Source organism: Cebus imitator, unplaced genomic scaffold, assembly GCF_001604975.1.
Source record: "Cebus imitator isolate Cc_AM_T3 unplaced genomic scaffold, Cebus_imitator-1.0 Scaffold6, whole genome shotgun sequence".
Taxonomy (NCBI): Eukaryota; Metazoa; Chordata; class Mammalia; order Primates; family Cebidae; genus Cebus; species Cebus imitator.
The window spans coordinates 4,280,008-4,297,338 of NW_016107321.1; the positions used below are offsets into that span (position 1 = coordinate 4,280,008).

The following is a 17,331-nucleotide window of genomic DNA, read 5'->3' on the forward strand; positions in this document are numbered from 1 at the left end:
TCTTTACTAAACAAATCCCATGGATTATGATTTCTGGGTCGTAGGATTTTAAAAGTGAAGGGATATTTTTCATATATATATATATATATATATATATTTTTAATTTTATTTTTAAGTTCAGTTCTGATGGTGCCCGTGGTCAGAAGTGAAAGACATGGACCAGTTCCCATTCAGTCTTGGCACTTTGACTTCTCGTGGGGAAAAGCTTACATTTTAATTTAAAAGAAAGGTCAATTATATCCATGCTTAACAGGATCAGTAGAAGCTTTATAAATGCCTTTATGGAGACTTACAAGGGATTTGATTTTTCTGTTTTGTTATCGCAACTTTTGAAATGTGGAACTTGTGTGCTCTGCTTTGTGTGGTATATTCATTATCTTTTCAGATGCAGTCTATATTTTATGTTGAGTTTTTTAAATAAAATACTTTATGTGGACAGGCAAAATTGGTACCAAAAGGAAACCTTAACAATGAAGAACAACATTTCTGTAAGGAGAACAGGTGAAATATACATGAAGTGTGTGCAAATTGTAAAACGAGCATCTTCATCCTTAGCGTACATCAGAATTGAATAAGAATCATCTATTTGTCACTGAAATAAACACAGCTCTGAGGATTTGAGACTACATTCACCATTTATTCACAGTCACTTGCAGTTTTGCTTTTCTCTGTATTTCTTTGTGGTAAAATGACTGTTGTATTGTTAAATTGTATTTTGAATGGATATTTTGTTTGATAAAATTTTAAATTGTAAAAAGCGTACATTTGTCCTTTCTCTTCCATCTAAACATGTATCACTGCCACAGATCATTCTCCTGTGACAATGTGCAGTAGACTGTTTAAAAACTGGGCAGGCAATTAGCAATGGGAAATAAGTGGTCCACCTTCAATATTTGCTTGTTGTTCATTTACATGCTCCTGGCACCTGTCCTAGACTCACATGTGCCCCAGAATAACATTCAGACTCTCAGCTGGTCTTGCGTTACACGCTCATGGCCCGGTTCACTCCCTGATATACACCTCCCTGCTCTGGGTCCCCTCTGGGCTCAAGTCGACAGTCAACAACAGATTTCATTCCAATAACAGAACCGGTTCTCATGGCTCCCCGTACATGTTGCAGCTTTGAAAATGTTCATCTCAGTGTTAGGAGTAAAGACAGTAAAAATGTGTGTCAAGCCCTCGTTAGCTGATGAGGCAAATGCGTGGACGACTTCCAAGGAATACTCAACTCTCCCGTCTGTGACCTCGCAGCCTTCTCAGTCCTTTGTGTGGCTGTTTCTTATCAAAAACATTCAAACCCCCTCAGTCAGCCCATTTAAAATTGGTGGGGTGAACCAAGAACATGAAAATGTTGAAGACAAAAGCCAAAATGTACTCAAATCAATGTTAAGTAGAGTTTATTTTTAAGAAATGTCATAGCTATGTCATCTTATTACAGAATCCAGCAGTCAGACAATAATAATACAAAAAATGCTGAGGTTTGACGTAGCTGGTAGCTGGGACAGTGTCTTCGTTTGGTTACTGTCAATTATTTCCAGCATGCTGAATCCCTACCCATGTTCCAGCCTCTAGGTGAGTTGATGCTTCACTCTGTCTCCCGTCCAATTAATTATTTCTCATCACTCCTTCAATCCAAGTAACATACCTTGAAACACGAACATAGACACCAGGCTTATTGGGGCGTGCACAACCAAGACCCCAAGAAGTGACTCCTTGTAAAATGTATTTGTCCTTCTCGAAGCAAACCAGAGGCCCTCCACTGTCACCCTATACAGAGGGAAAGAAAAATCCATGTGAGGGTTAAGCTGCCAGCCTTTTAATAAGGGATGCCATCCTCTTATCCACATATACATTTTCCCAGTAATTGAAATCAGAAAGGAACTTGTGCGCATATTACTTGAGCATCTGCAGTGCTTAAGTACTTAGCAAAGTCCATTCAGCAAAACCACACCACTTAGTTTTTCCTGGGGAAAAAAAATCCCTTGTGAATCCTGCATGATCTCTTCCTATGTTGGGGTTTCCTTTAGACTGGGCTAGCCTGGGCATCCTTGTAAAGTGTGTGCAGTTGGTCTCTGTCCTGTGCCCTCTACCTCCTTCCCTACTGGAAAAGTCACCACTTTAGTCCCTAGCCACTAGCACACCCCAGGAGGGCAAATGGCCTGAGGTAGTTACAGACCTTATAATTCCCTTGCTACTGATCTGGAACCCAAGCCCCAAGACCTCCCCTTAGATGATCTGAATATGCGTTCAGGCACAGATCTAGGGAGTTGCTGAGCAACACTTAGACTGGGATCTTTAGTTGACAAATCCTTCTTGAATTTGCCACGTGGGGACTGAAGTCTAAGGGGCTGAGACTGAGACGGGAGGACGCAAGACTAAGTTTGGTCTCTTGATCTTTTCTTACCTGGCAACTGTCAGTGCCTCCTGCCAGATCCCCAGCACAGAGCTCGGTGGATCTGACTCTTCCATTCAGAAGCTCGTAGCGATTGCACACTTTATTCTCAATCACGGGGAGCCGGGCTTCCTTGAGAACGCCAGCCCCAAAGGTACCTGTGTTTAAAAAGATGAAAGAAATGGTTACTGCACCCAAAACATGTTCAGGAGGAAATTCCCGAAGAACAGAGCAGCGGTGCTGGGCCTCCTGTCTGTGCACCCAAAACATGTTCAGGAGGAAATTCCCGAAGAACAGAGCAGTGGTGCTGGGCCTCCTGTCTGTCCAGGAAGCTGCAGAACACAAGGCAGCTCCCAATGCTGCGGGACCCTCCGACCCTGGAGAGAGTCAACATCATATATGTTTCTGTGTTCCCAAGACCTGGGTTTAACAATCTGGGCTGTGTCATGGTGCTTTGGGGTTGGTTATTTACTTTTTGCTTTTAAAATTATAAAGAATCATATTTAAAATGTAGAGTCTGGAAAATGTAATTGCTATTGTTTTATATACTATTTTTCAGACTTTTTATATGTTTCTTATTACATAATATTGCAAAATTTCACCTCTTGATTTTTTTTTTTTACTCAACATTGTATCATGAGTTTTTTTTTTTTTTTTTGTAAGGCCACAATCTTCATAACTAATATGTTAATGGGGAGCTACTGCTTAATGGGCATGAGGTTTCCTTTGGGGATGAGGAGAATGTTCTGGAAATATGGTGATGGTTGCACAACATTGTAAATGTACTAAATGCCACTCAGTGGAAACTTCCAAAATGGTTAAAATAATAAACCTCATGTTTTGTATATTTTATAAAAAACAATAGTCATCATTTACCAAGAATTAACCTTTACGGGCGCAAACTTATGATGTGGTGTATCTCAATCCTCACAACAGTCCTATGAAACAGGTGCTTTCGTCATTCCTGTTCTACAGTTAAGGAAACTGAGGCTCAAAGATGTTGTGTAGTTGAGCTTGAGCCTGGGTCTGCAGAGTCTCTGCCCAAATGCTCCCTCCTCGTGTGTGTTGGCCCCACTCTTGCTTCCATGGTTCCACATCTTTGTTCATAAAGCTTACTCTTATTCCTTAATATTTTCTGAGCCTAAGTTCCCATAAATCATATAGGCATATTTCTATCTTACAGTCACTGCCAAATTATTCTTTAAAAGGGTATGACAGTGTACCATGCCACTAGAAAATAATCTCTTCACCTCACTTGTATGAGTGTTTAATTTTTAAAATATTAGCTACTCTAATAGGTTGAAATTGTCCCGATTCATTTTCCAATTTACGCTTCTTTGACAGTTAGGGAGAGTGAACATTCTCCTAGTTGTATTTCTGCCTTTGTGAAAAACTGCTTTATTTTCTTTGCCAAATCGAAATAGAATGTCTGCAAAATTGCCAGGAGAAATGCTGTTCTTCTAGATGTATACACCTAGGGATGTCTCAGTGTTTTCACAAATCATTCAGTTTTCCAGTTTTGCAAGCCCAGCTTTCATTAGAATTTTGCAAAAATCTTTGCTTTGTGAGCTTTCATTAGAATTGAAATTCTAATGAAATCTAATGAATTGAAATCCCTCCCTCTGTATAGGCATTAGAATTAGATGGCATAGGCAAGAACTGAGGCACTCTCTCTTACTTCTCCCAAAGGCTTTGACTACACTTAGATCATTGTCTTGGGTTCAGAAAACTGACACTGACTCTGGAGTTTATGTGAGCAGGGCAGAAGAGGCTTGTCCCAGTGCCTTGCTCCAGAGCCCAGCTCCACCCTATCTGGGCAGAGCTTCAGGGAGGAAGCTCCTCTTGACTACCAAGCATCAGGCAGTGGATGCATCCCCTGGACTGTGTAGATGTGTGAGGGAACACCCTTCTCAAAATATTTTGCTGAAAATTAAGTTAGATGTCACTGCTCTGGGATCTGCTCTCTGAGCAAGGCAAACATCCTGATAAGGGGGAAAACCCACCATGAATTGCTGGGAAATTGATGCAGTCTGTGGATAGGTGCTACCTTCCAGTGGTAGATGTAGAGATGTCACCTCTGAGGGCAGGAAGGCCACTGGTGACCTGAGGAGTGAAGCCTTCCCTGATGGGGCCTAGGGGAGACGGCAGCAGGGGAAGTTCAGTGGCAGGATCAGCCCAATGATTGCGGATGACGGCTGACCTGGAAAAACCCCTTGGCCTCAACACCTCCAAACTCTGCGTTTGGAATATCCAAGTCAGGGAACATCTGGAAATGTGAAGGGGAGAGCAGGAGAATTTCAACTTCCTTTTGAGAAGCTGAGAACACCCAGTGATGTAGAAAACTGATGAACAGGCTTGAATTATGTTTTGTGACTCATCCTGGTGGTTGGTGGTGGGACAGAAGAAACAGTGGGCTCTGGGCTCAAGGCCCAGCTACAAACTAGTTATGTGATGTCTATTGATAATGATGGTGGTGGTGGTGGAATGGTGGTGATGATGAGGGTTGTGATGAGGGTGGTGGTGATGGTGGTGGTAATGATAATTGTGCTGGTGGTGAAATGATGGTGACAGTTGTGGTGGGTAGTAATGATCATGGGGATGTTGGTGATGGTGATGGTGAAAGTGATGGTGATAGTAATGGTGATGGTAATGATTATGCTAGTGGCGGTGGTGATCGTGACTATTATGTTGATAGTAGTGGTGATGGTGATGGTGGTGATGATTGTGGTGGTGATGATGGTGGTGGTGATGATAATGGTGATGGTGGTGGAATGCTGGTGATGAATGACAGTGATGATGATGGTGATGGTGGTGATGATGGTGATGTGATGTTGATGGCAGTAATGATGATAGTGGTGGTAATGATAATGCTGATGGTGTTGGAATGGTGATGACAGTGATGGTGGTGGTAATGACAGTAATGATGGTGGTGGTGATGATAGTGATGATGGTGATGATGTTGACGGTGATGATAATGCTGATGGTGGTGGAATGGTGATGACAGTGATGGTGGTGGTAATGACAGTAATGATGGTGGTGGTGATGATAGTGATGATGGTGATGATGTTGACGGTGATGATAATGCTGATGGTGGTGGTAATGATAATTGTCATGGTGGTGCTGATAATGTTGGTGGGGATGATGATGGTAGTTGTGGTTGCAATGTGGATGGTGATGATGATGCATAATCTTAATCCTCACAATGACCTTATATGTTGGTACAGGTTAGAAAGCTGAGGCTAAAAGAGATTAAATAACTGTCCAATGTCACATGGAAGATGGGAGAGCAAGAACTCACACCCAGATCCTTATGATTTTAGCTTCATGCTTTCATCAGTTGAGGAATTGTAGAGGATATGTTTGCTTTCTGGCCGCCCAGCAGCCTATGACTCTATATCCTATGACTGTTGAGGGAACTGCCCTTTCTTCCCTTCTTGATATGAGCATGGTCCTGCATCCACCTCCAGCATGGAGCAGCTGATGCAGGTTGGAGTTGATCAGTGATGGGTTTAGGGGCAGGCTGGTGACTCAAGTTTGACCTCTCAGAGCTGTGAGACTATTGTGCAATGGGGAGAATGGCCTTCCTTATTTCTTTCCTGGCAGAGCCAGAGCTGCCACAGCAACAGCAGTCATGAGAATGTCACCTTTGTGCCCAAGAATAATGCCTACTCCATGGTTGGACAGGGCCTGGGGCCATGATGTGAGCCTGCAGAATTTTTAGCTCACTAAGAATTTCCCTTTTTTGCTTAATCCAACCTAAGCTGGATTTCTGTCACTTGCAAGACAGAGTCATGTTAGATACAACTCTATTTCTTCTTATTATTAGGGTCTGCCATGATGAGTTCTTAGCATCTGCTCGCACTTGATTCACTTTCTTATTGTTTCTCCTCCAACAGCCCTACAGCCCACATTTCAGCTGAGGAAACAATCAATGAGACTTCATGAAATTTTTTTTATTTGACATGGAGTCTCACTCTGTCACCCAGGCTGGAGTACAATGGCACGATCTCAGCTCACTGCAACCTCTGCCTCCCGGGTTCAAGTGATTTTCCTGCTTCAGCCTACTGAGTAATTGGGATTACAGGGGTGCACCACCACGCCTGGCTAATTGTTGTATTTTTAATAGAGACAGGGTTTCACCATGTTGGTCAGGCTGGTCTCAAATTCCTGACTTTGTGATCTGCCTGCTTCAGCCTCCCAAAGTGCTGGGATTATAGGTGTGAGCCACTGCACCCGGCCAGAGAATTCTTGACTTTTCTATGTCCTGACAGCCAGTAAGTGAGAGCCAGGTTTAGACAGTTCAGGTTTGTCTGTACCATCCCACACCTTCTCTGAGCCTCAGGTTTCTCATTTGTAAACTAGGAACAATAATGTCTAATTTATAGAGGGTTGCAGCATTTAAATTTAAAAAAATGCAAAATACTGGGAGCAGCCTGGCCCACCTATATGTGTTCTTCATTTGCCAAGGTTCCTTTTACTTGGCCTTAATGCTCCCAGACTCGGCAGTGCAGAAAGAGGGATCAAGAAATCAAGGAGGCAAAGTTTTTAAATAGTAGGAAAAGCACAGAAAAAGGAAAGCCAACTTTGAAATCTAGACCATTCGTTTTTAACCTTTTTGTTAAACAAACAAACAAACAAAAAACCCACCTTTTTTCCAATGAAAGCTTATGCAAAGGCTGATGCGAAAAATATCACTTGAAAATGCTGGGGTTTTCAATGAGGGGTTAGATCTGAGTGGTACAAAGAGGTAACATGCCTAGTCCATGTCTGTCTGTCTAGTGGCAGAGTCAGAACACATTTCCAGGGCTTCAGACTCCAAATGCCCTCACTAGCACCTCTGAGAAAGTGGAGCAGGGATCTTAAGACAGCCTTAGTGTTTTAGTAGCCAAAGGGGCTAGGCTGATGGATATAATTGTCAGGGCATAATGCAAAGAGAAGAAGGAATCCCTAAAATATATTACAGGTACTGATACCACATCCTGCACAAATGTTCCCTCTTTTGCTCTCAGCCGTCAGCCAATACCAAATACCATCCTAGACTTGGGGCCATGGGATGTGTCTGCCTCTCCCCCAGCTGTAGGTCCCCTGTTTAACACCCTCCTACACACATTAGACATGTGGGTATTTGGGAAGAAGACTAGTTTAACTTTTGTTGTTATTGTTTTACATTATGTTAAGAAAGCCAGTCTGGCTAATTTCACATGAAAAATAATCTAACACTCTTGTGGGCTGGGTGAAAACCTCACTTATCCGGAGCAAGAATATGAATGCTGAAATTACGGATTAAGAGACTCAAAGACAGTTACTGTTTTTTTTTTCTGCATGTTTTAGGTGTTAGGGAAATATATAAATAAAAAATGGATTGTACTCCAAAGCTTCAACCACCAAAAATACCTTGCTAACATACCCTACTATGAAACAAAAGACAAGAAATCAGCTACAAATAAAGACCATGAACAAGACCCTGTAGAAGGGCATAAAAACATCCAAAGAACAAGTCTATTGGCTGTATTCAACCTATACTGCAGTTAAAGGAATATCCACACACAGAGATAAGAAAGAATCAACACAAGAACTCCAATTACTCAAATGGCCAGAGTGTCATATGTCTTCCAAACAACCATACCGGTTTTCTAATGGGTTCTTAACAAGGCTGAGCTGGCTGAAATGACAGAACTGGAATTCAGACTATGGATAGGAATGAAGATCATCAAGATTCAGAAGAATGGCAAAATCCAATCCAAGGAAATTAAGGATCACAATAAAATGATATAGAAGCTGAAAGAAAAAAATCACTGGTATAATAAAGAACCTAATAGATCTGACAGAGCTGAGAATTGAGAAACAACATATAAGAATTTCACAAAGCAATCCAAGTATTAATAGCAGAATAGACCAAGCTGAGGAAAGAATCTTAGAAATGGAAGACTGGCTTTCTGAAATAAGACAGTTGAAAAAAATAAAAAAGAACAAAAAAGAATGAACAAAACCTCCAAGAAATATAGGATTATGCAAAAAGGCCAAATCTACAAATCACTGACATCTCTGATAGGGATGGGGAAAAGGTAAACAATTTAGAAAACATTTTAGGATATTGTCCATGAAAACTTCTTCAACCTTGCTAGAGAGGCCAATGGTCAAATTTAGAAAATACAGAGAGCCCCTGCAAGATTCTACACAAGAAGATCATCTCCAAGACACATAATCTTCAGATTTTCTGAGATCAAAATGAAAGACAGAATCTTAAAAGCACCAAGAGAGAAAGGACAGGTCATCTACAAAGGGAACTCCATCAGCTAACAGGATACCTCTCAGCTGAACTTCTACAAGCTAGATGAGATTAGGGCCTATATTCAATATTCTTAAAAAATGTCCAAACAATATAAATTTCATATCCAGCCAAACTAAGCTTCGTAAACAACAGAGAAATAAGATCCTTTTCAGATAAACAAACGTTGAGTGAGTTGGTTACCACCAAACCTCCCTTACAAGAAATCTTGGAAGGAACACTATAGAAAGGAAAGATGGCTACCAGCCAATACAAAAACACACTTAAATACACAAACCAGTGACAGTATAAAACCACTACACAAGCAAGCCAGTATAACAACACAACAAAAGCATCAAATTCACACATACCAATAGTAACCTTGAATGTAAATGGGCTAAATGCCCAGCTTAAGAGGCACAGAATGACAAGCTGATTAAAAAGCAAGACACAAAGGTATGCTGCCTTCAAGAGATCCATCTCACATGTAATGACACCCATAGGCTCAGAATAAAGGGACTGAGGAGACCCTACCAAGCAAATGGAAATCAGAAGAACAAAGCAGGGGTTGCAATCTTAATTTCAGACAAAACAGATTTAAACCAACAAAAACCAAAAGAGACACAGAAGGGCATTACATAATGGTAAAGGGTTCAATTCAACAAGAAGACCTAACTATCCTACATATATATGCACCCTACACAGGAGTACCCAGCTTTATAAAGAAAGTTCTTAGAGACCTATAAAGAGACTTGGATGCCTACACAGTAATAGTGGGAGACTTCAGTATTCCACTGACAGTATTAGATCATTGAGGCACAAAGTTAACAAAGATATTCAGGACCTGAACTGAACATTGGACCAAATGGATCTGATAGACCTCTGCAGAACTCTCTTTCCCAAAATAAGAATATACATTATTCTCATCACCACATGGTAATACTCTAAAAATCAACCACATAATTGGACATAAAACAATCTTCAGCAACTGCGAAAGAGCAAAGATCATACCAAACACTCTTTCAGACCACAGCACAATGAAACAGAAGTCAAGATTAAGAAAATTACTCAAAGCCATACAATTACATGGAAATCAAATAATATGCTCCTGAATGACTTTTGGGTAAATAATGAAATTATGGCAGAAATCAGGAAGTTTTTTGAACTAATGAGAATGAAGATACAGCTTACCTGAATCTCTTAGACACAGCTAAGGTAGTGTTAAGAGAGAAATTCATAGCACTTAATGCTGACATCAAAAAGAAAGATCTCAAATTAAGAACCTAACATCACAATGGAGAGAATTAGAGAAACAAGAGCAAATCAGTCTCAGAGCTAGCAGATGGCAAGAAATAACCAAAATTAGAGCTGAACTGAAGAAAGTCAAGCTATGAAAATTCACTGGAAAGATCAACAAATCCAGGCGCTGGTTTTTTGAAAACAGTAATAAGATAGGTAGGGTGCTAGCTGGGCTAATAAAGAAAAAAGGGAGAAGACCAAAATAAACACAATTAGAAATGACAAAGGGGATGTTAGCACTGACCCCACAAAAACAAAAATAACTACCAGAAGCTACTACAAACAGCTCTATGCACACAAACTAGAAAACCTAGAAGAGATGAGTAAATTCCTGGACACATACACCCTCCCAAGACTGAACCAGGAAGAAATTGATTCCTTGAACAGACATGAGCTCCAAAATTGAATCAGTAATAAATAGCCTACTAACCAACAACAATCTGGGACCAGACAGATTCACAGCTGAATTCTACCAGACATACGAAGAGGAGTTATGACCATTCCTACTGAAACTATTCAAAAAATTTAAGGAAGAGGGTCTTTTTTCCAATTCATTCTACGAGACCAGCATCATCCTGATACCAAAACCTGGCAGAGACAAAACAATGAAAACATCAGGCCAATGTCCTTGATGAACATTGATGCAAAAATCCTCAACAAAATACTTGCAAACCAAATCCAGCAGCACATAAAAAAGCTAATCCATCATGATCAAGTAGGCTTCATCCCCAGGATGTAAGCCTGGTTCAACATATGTAAATCAATAAATATGATTCATCACATAAATAGAACTAAAGACAAAACCCACATGATTATCTCAATAGATACAGAAAAGGCTTTTGATAAAATTTACCACCCTGCATGTTGAAAACTCTCAATAAACTAGGTACTGAAGGAATATATCTCAAAATAATGAGATAGCTATGGCAGGCCCACAGCCAACATCATACTGAATGGGCAAAAGCTGGAAAAATTACCCTTGAAAACCAGCCCAAGATAAGGACACCCTGTCTCACCACTCCTATTCAATATAGTATTAGAAGCCCTGGTCAGAGCAATCAGGCAAGAGAAAGAAATAAAGGGCATCCAAATAAGAAGAGAGGGAATCAAACTATCCCTGTTTGCAGATGACATGCTTCTAATCTAGAAAACCCCATAGTCCAAGCCCAAAAGCTCCTTCAGCTGATAATTTCAGCAAAGTTTCTGGATACAAAATCAATGTACAAAAAATCATTAGCATCCCTATACACAAACAACAGCCAAGCTGAGAGGCAAATCAGGAACACAGTTCCATTCACAAATGCCACAAAAAGAGTAAAATACACAAGAATACAGCTATCCAGGGAGGTGAAAGATCTCTACAACGAGAATTACAAAACGCTCCTCAAAGAAATCAGAGATGACACAAATGAATGGAAAAACATCCCATGCTCATGGATCGGAAGAATCAATATCATTAAAATGGTCATATTGCCCAAAGTAATTTACAGATTCATTGCTATTCCTATCAAAATGCCAATGACATTCTTCACAGAACTATTAAAAAACTATTTTAAAATTTATATAGAACCAAAAAGGAGCCAGAATAGCCAAGATAATCCTAAACAAAAAGAACAAAGCTGGAGACATCACATTACCTGGCTTCAAACTACACTTCAGGGCTACAGTAACCAAAACAGCATGGTACAGGTAAGAAAAAGAGACACATAGACCAATGAAACAGAATAGAGAGCCCAGAAACAAGACAACGCACCTACAGACATCTGATTTTTGACAGAGCTGACAAAAACAAGCAATGGGAATAGAACTCCATATTCAATAAATGGTGCTGGGGTAACTGACTAGCCATGTGCAGAAGAAAGAAACTGGTCCCCTTTCCTTACACCATACACAAAAATCAACTTGAGATGGATTGAAGACTTAAATGTAAAACCCAAAAGTATAAAAATCCTGGAAGACAACCTAGGCAATACCATCCTGGATACAGGAACGGGTGAAGATTTCATAAAAACACCAAAAGCAATTTCAACAAAGGCAAAAATTGCCAAATGGGATCTAATTAAACTTAAGAGCTTCTGGATGGAAAATGAAACTATCAAGAGAGTAAATGGAAAACCTACAGAATAGGAGAAAATATTGCAAACTATGCACCTGAAAAAGGTCTAATATCCAGCATCTATGAGGAACTTAAACAAATTTACAAGAAGAAACATAATCCCATTAAAAAGTGAACAAGGGACACCAAAAAACACTTTTCTAAAGAAGTCATACGTTCGGCCAACAAGCATATGAAAATAAGCTCAATATCACTGATCGTTAGAGAAATGCAAATCAAAACCACAATGAGAAATCATCTCATACCAGCCAGAATGGCTATTTCTAAAAAGTCAAAAAATAACAGATGCTGGCAAGGTTGCAGAGAAATGGGAACACTTACACACTGTTGGTGGGACTGTAAATTAGTTCAACCACTGTGGAAAGCAGTATGATGATTCTCAAAGAGCTAAAAACAGAGCTAACATTCAACCCAGCAATCTGACTACTGGATATATACCTAGAGGAATAGAAATCATTATACCCAAAAGACATGTGCACATGAAAGTTCATTGCAGCACTAGCCATAGTAGCAAAGACAGACTCACTTATATGCCCATCAGTGACACATCGGATAAAGAAAATGTGGTACATATACACCATGGAACACTATATAGCTATAAAAAAGAATGAGATAATGTCTTTTATAGAAACATGAATGAAGCTGGAGGCTTCATTTAAATTAAATTAAATTAAATTAAATTAAAATTTGATTAAACTAATTTAATAAATTAGTTTATTTAATAAAATGTAAGTTTATTCTTAGAAAACTAACTCAGAAACAGAAAACTAAATACCACATGTTCACACTTATAAGTGGGAGCTCAATGACAACTCCTGGACACAAAGAAAAGAGCAACAGACACTGGGGCCTACTTGAGGGAGAAGAGTGGGATGAGGGAGAGGAGCAGGAAATACTAAGTATTGGGTACTAGGCTTAGTACCTAGCTGACAAAATAATCTGTTTGAAAAACCACTGTTTACCTATACAATAAACTTGCACATGTACCCCTGAATCTAAAATAAAAGTTAAAAAATTATTTAAAATAAAAACGTTCTGAAAACAAAAAGAGAGAGACTAAAAGATGTAGTTTTCCTTCCTTTGATCATGTGCGTTGAAAATTGATTGAGACATAGGTGCCCAACAAAAATCAGGAGTGGGGTGGACCATGTTCACAGATAGGGATTTGTACAGCTTTCTCCAAAATGCTCATTTTGTCACATGGACTGTGGGTCAAAACCAATTCATTATGTGGGTGATGGAATTTATCTCACCTTGGGTTTCTCCCCAGCCAGTGATGAAACATTCGGTCCGGTCAGCAACCACATAATTTGGGGATGGCAGACAAGCTGGGATTACTTTGTCAGTGATGATGGCAGGACTGAAAGAAAAGCATCAGCAGCTGTTTGACTGCTCTGCTGGGAGCTGCAGCACCCACAGCCAGCCATCCCTGCCTTGAGGCCCCAGAGCCCTCTGAGCTGGCACTGCCTTGCTTCACTGACCCAGAACAACACAGAACACAGTTTTTCACCTTCACATTTGTCTAGGGTTGTCTATCAACTACACAGATACAAGGTTTCATTTGAAAGGCATCGGTTGCTTACAAGAAACTGCTGGTGGCCTTCACCTTTGAGAGTAGGGATGACAAAGGTGCACTTCTCATGTATATTCTGTGCACGACTGGAATCTCATGCTGAGTGCGTCCTTTCATATTATTTGAATAGGGCATTGATCAGTGCACAGAATGTCTGACTGAGATGCCACCAAGAGGCTGTAAAATTGCAAATGCGCTGTGTGCCCAGAGCAACTTGCTCCATCCTTGGATCCTCCTCAGTGAATGTTACTACACCATAGTTGTAAGAATCCAGTAAAATGCTAGACATGAAAGAGGATTGGAATAAGCCCCTTGCATGAACAAATTGGTATTGTTTTCAAAGAACATTCATATACTTCAGAGTTCCAGGGACTCTCAAACATTAGAACTCTGCTTTTAGACTTGATTCTACTTTAGTAAGTGCAAGGAGATAAAGGACTGGAAATGTGAAATGTCCTATTCTGATCAAGAATCATCATTTTCACCAACTTTGAAGCAGATATACTTTCTGCCTCTCGCACCAGAAGTTCCAGCCTGTGGTGCAGACATCCTCACTCTACAGGTTCCCTTGTGGAGTACTAAATGCCCTAGACTCTAGGGGTGTGGGGATGTGGGTGGGAACTCTAAACTCAAAATCTATCAGCCTATCAGAGAACGCCTCCAAAACCCAACATTTCCAAATTACCAGTGCAAGCCATCAGAACACCCCAGCTCTCTGAGGACTGTGAGGAGCGGAAACCTTGTATTTGCACATTTGCTGGGATGGTGGGAGGACACTGGGGAGCACCAGGGAGATCAGCTACTATTTACAGAGGCTGAGGAGCAAGAGATACTGAGTATTGGGTACTAGGCTTAGTACCTAGGTGACAAAATAATCTTTGAAAAACCACTGTTTACCTATACGATAAACTTGCACATGTACTCCTGAATCTAAAATAAAAGTTAAAAAATTAATTAATTAAAATAAAATAAAGGCCCTTCTCTCCTTCCTAGAGTGTCAGAGCATCCCAGGACGTCACCCCTTGGTTCACAGACCCAGAGAAGCTGCCTCAGGCTTGCGGCCAGGCCGAGGAGAGCAGCTCATGCCTACCTGTGTCTGCACCAACATCCTGCCTTCCAGAGTCACCGGCATGGTAAGCGCCCTGTGTGCCTTGTCACCTGTCCCAAACCTGCCTCTCCTACAAATAGCTGTTTCTTAGCTTACTCCACTAGCAACTGGCTCCAAACAGCACTAACTTTAAGTGACATAAGCAAATGTATTGCTTTGTTAAAATAATATTAATCTAATTTGCATTTGTATTTGTGATTTTTTTGACATTGTGAAGTCTTTTCATACATTATATATATAAAGATAGATATATATATATAGGTATCTCTCTCTGTATATATATATATATAAAGAGTAAGACTACATATATACATATATGTGTGTATATATATATACACTATATATATGTGTGTGTGTGTATATATATAGTATATATATTATATATATAGTGTGTGTGTATATATATACTGTATATATACTATATATATATATATGTAGTCTTACTCTATTGCCCAGGCTGGAATGAAGTGACATGATCATAGCTCACTGCAGCCTCAAACTCCAGGACTCAAGTGATCCTCCTGCCTCAACCTCCCAAGTAACTGGGATTTTAGCTGTCCATACCAGACCCAGCTTGATGTTGTGGTTTTTCAAGTGCTTTGAAATGAATACACAATCTCACTTGATTCTCTCCATCATGTTATTATGAAAGGAGAATTGTCAGCCTGGGATAACTGAATCTTTCTCTGACCATGAATGCATATGAACTGGGAAACATTAAGTGAGTTTTAGGGGTAACAGAGTACTTTATATTTCAACTCTTTTTCCACATGAGGAAACAGTTTTGCTGCCTTCCTCAAGAGCACAGCTAGCATGTGGCAGGGCTGGGGTTGAAGATTGCTGCTGTCTCCAAAGCCCTTGAGCCTTTCTTGTCACAGACAGCCCCTCCCCATGCATGCAGTGGTCATGGCTCATAAAATCCAGACATAAAACAAGTATCTTCACCAGCGTGGGGTGAAGACCACAGGTGAGTGAGTACCTGCTTAGCTTCAGCAAGGCAATATCTGCTCGTGTGGGCTCCGAGAACAGCTTAGACACTTCTATTTCCTGAACATGGGATTCGAGATTCACTTCTTGGTGTGCACCCAGGATGACCTTGTAGAAGGAAGGCCTTGAGGACCTAGAAAAGATGAGCACGTCAAGAGCAAAATATGGTCCAGCCCCTTCAGGTACCCTCTGTGCCATGAACTTAGCACTGTCTCCCTGACACCCTCGGCCACCCAGGATCAGTGACTTCTGAGTGGCAAGAAGCAAAATTCATGATTTGCCTGAAACAGGCAGTTAAGGAATGTTCTCAGGCTGTTTGGTCAGAGACTGATGCCTGTGGTAGGGAACGGCTCTGTCCTGCGGTTTAGTCAGGCCCACAACATCATCTGCACTGAGTCTTTCCTCTGCACTTTCTTGCTAGAAACAATTCCCTTCTCTCTTATCCAATTGTCCTGGCAATTCTGCCTCAGGCTTGTGCGAATGCATTCCCTAGTCCCTAGTGTCAATGCCAGCAAAGGAAGGGAGGGAGAGAGAGAGAGAGAGGAAAGGAGGAAGGGAGGAAAAGAGGGAGGGAAAAAGCATTTAAATGGGGAGGAAGGCAGCAAATCACACTGCCACGTGTGTTCCTATGCAACAATTTTGCATGTTCTTCACATGTACCCCAAAACCTAAAATGCAATAAAATAAATAAATGGAAAAAAAAAAAAAAGACAAGACCTCATGTCCCCTAAACATACTTCTCCAAGCAGTGGGCAGCAGTCAACACCCACTCTGAGGATACCAAGGTGCCTCCACAGAAGTGCTTTCCAAACCTAGAAAGAGGATTTAGTTCAAATTTTAGTTAAATTGATACTTGGTTCTGCTCCATTGTACAGAAAGACATGTTCACACAATTTTGATCATGTTCATATTCCCAAACATCAGGATGGTAGTAACTTTGACCTGTGCTCCAGTAATGAGATTTTTCAGAAGGGCCCATCTATGCCACTTTTTCCGATGCCTGAGGCAGGCACAGGCATAGTGTGTCCACAGGATAGCAAAGGTAAGTGATTTCAGAATGAAGGTCTACAGCCATGGCTTTCACCACGCAGCCTGGGACTCCAATAGAAGTGATCAGCCGAAGACTTTCCCCTGAGGTCTCTTTCATTTTTATGACAAGATCTGTGCAAGGTCTGAAGAATCACTCTTCAAGGAGCCAGATGTGCTCCTGAATAACAGTAACTCATGAGAGTCTTCTGGTCTTTCCTGAGAAACTTTACTTTTGGGGGATGAATCACTTACTTTCTAGGACTGCATAGGCAGTGGATAGCTCAGAATAATGGCGTGAGCCACTCGGAACCAGATTGTAATGAAGAGGAGTACAGATAGGAAGTGCACGATGGCAGCATGCTGATAAGTCAGTGAGGACGTAGACCACCACCCAGTTTAGGAAAGAATGAATCTGAAATATGTGAAAGGTGAAAGGTCTGTAGAGCAAGGAGTTTCTAAACGATAAAAAGAAAAATAAACAAAAACAGCAGAGTGAAATACAGTGTGATCAGGCTTATCAATGGCATTTTATAAACTTACAAACGGAAGTCTCTTTATC

The 17,331-nt window shown here is 40.7% G+C and overlaps 1 protein-coding gene across 1 annotated transcript in view; it reads right to left on the minus strand.

Moving 5' to 3' along the window:
* Positions 1-1,380: 1,380 nt before the first annotated feature.
* The window catches only part of PLG (plasminogen), a 53,694-nt gene continuing 37,743 nt past the window's right edge, over positions 1,381-17,331 (minus strand). The window contains exons 15-19 of the mRNA XM_017538020.2: positions 16,481-16,555; positions 15,736-15,876; positions 13,329-13,435; positions 2,405-2,550; positions 1,381-1,767 (exon numbers count right to left, since the gene is read on the minus strand). Of these exons, the coding sequence (XP_017393509.1) occupies positions 1,606-1,767; positions 2,405-2,550; positions 13,329-13,435; positions 15,736-15,876; positions 16,481-16,555 (631 nt within the window). The 3' untranslated portion in view covers positions 1,381-1,605. The remainder of the gene's footprint in view (positions 1,768-2,404; positions 2,551-13,328; positions 13,436-15,735; positions 15,877-16,480; positions 16,556-17,331) is intronic.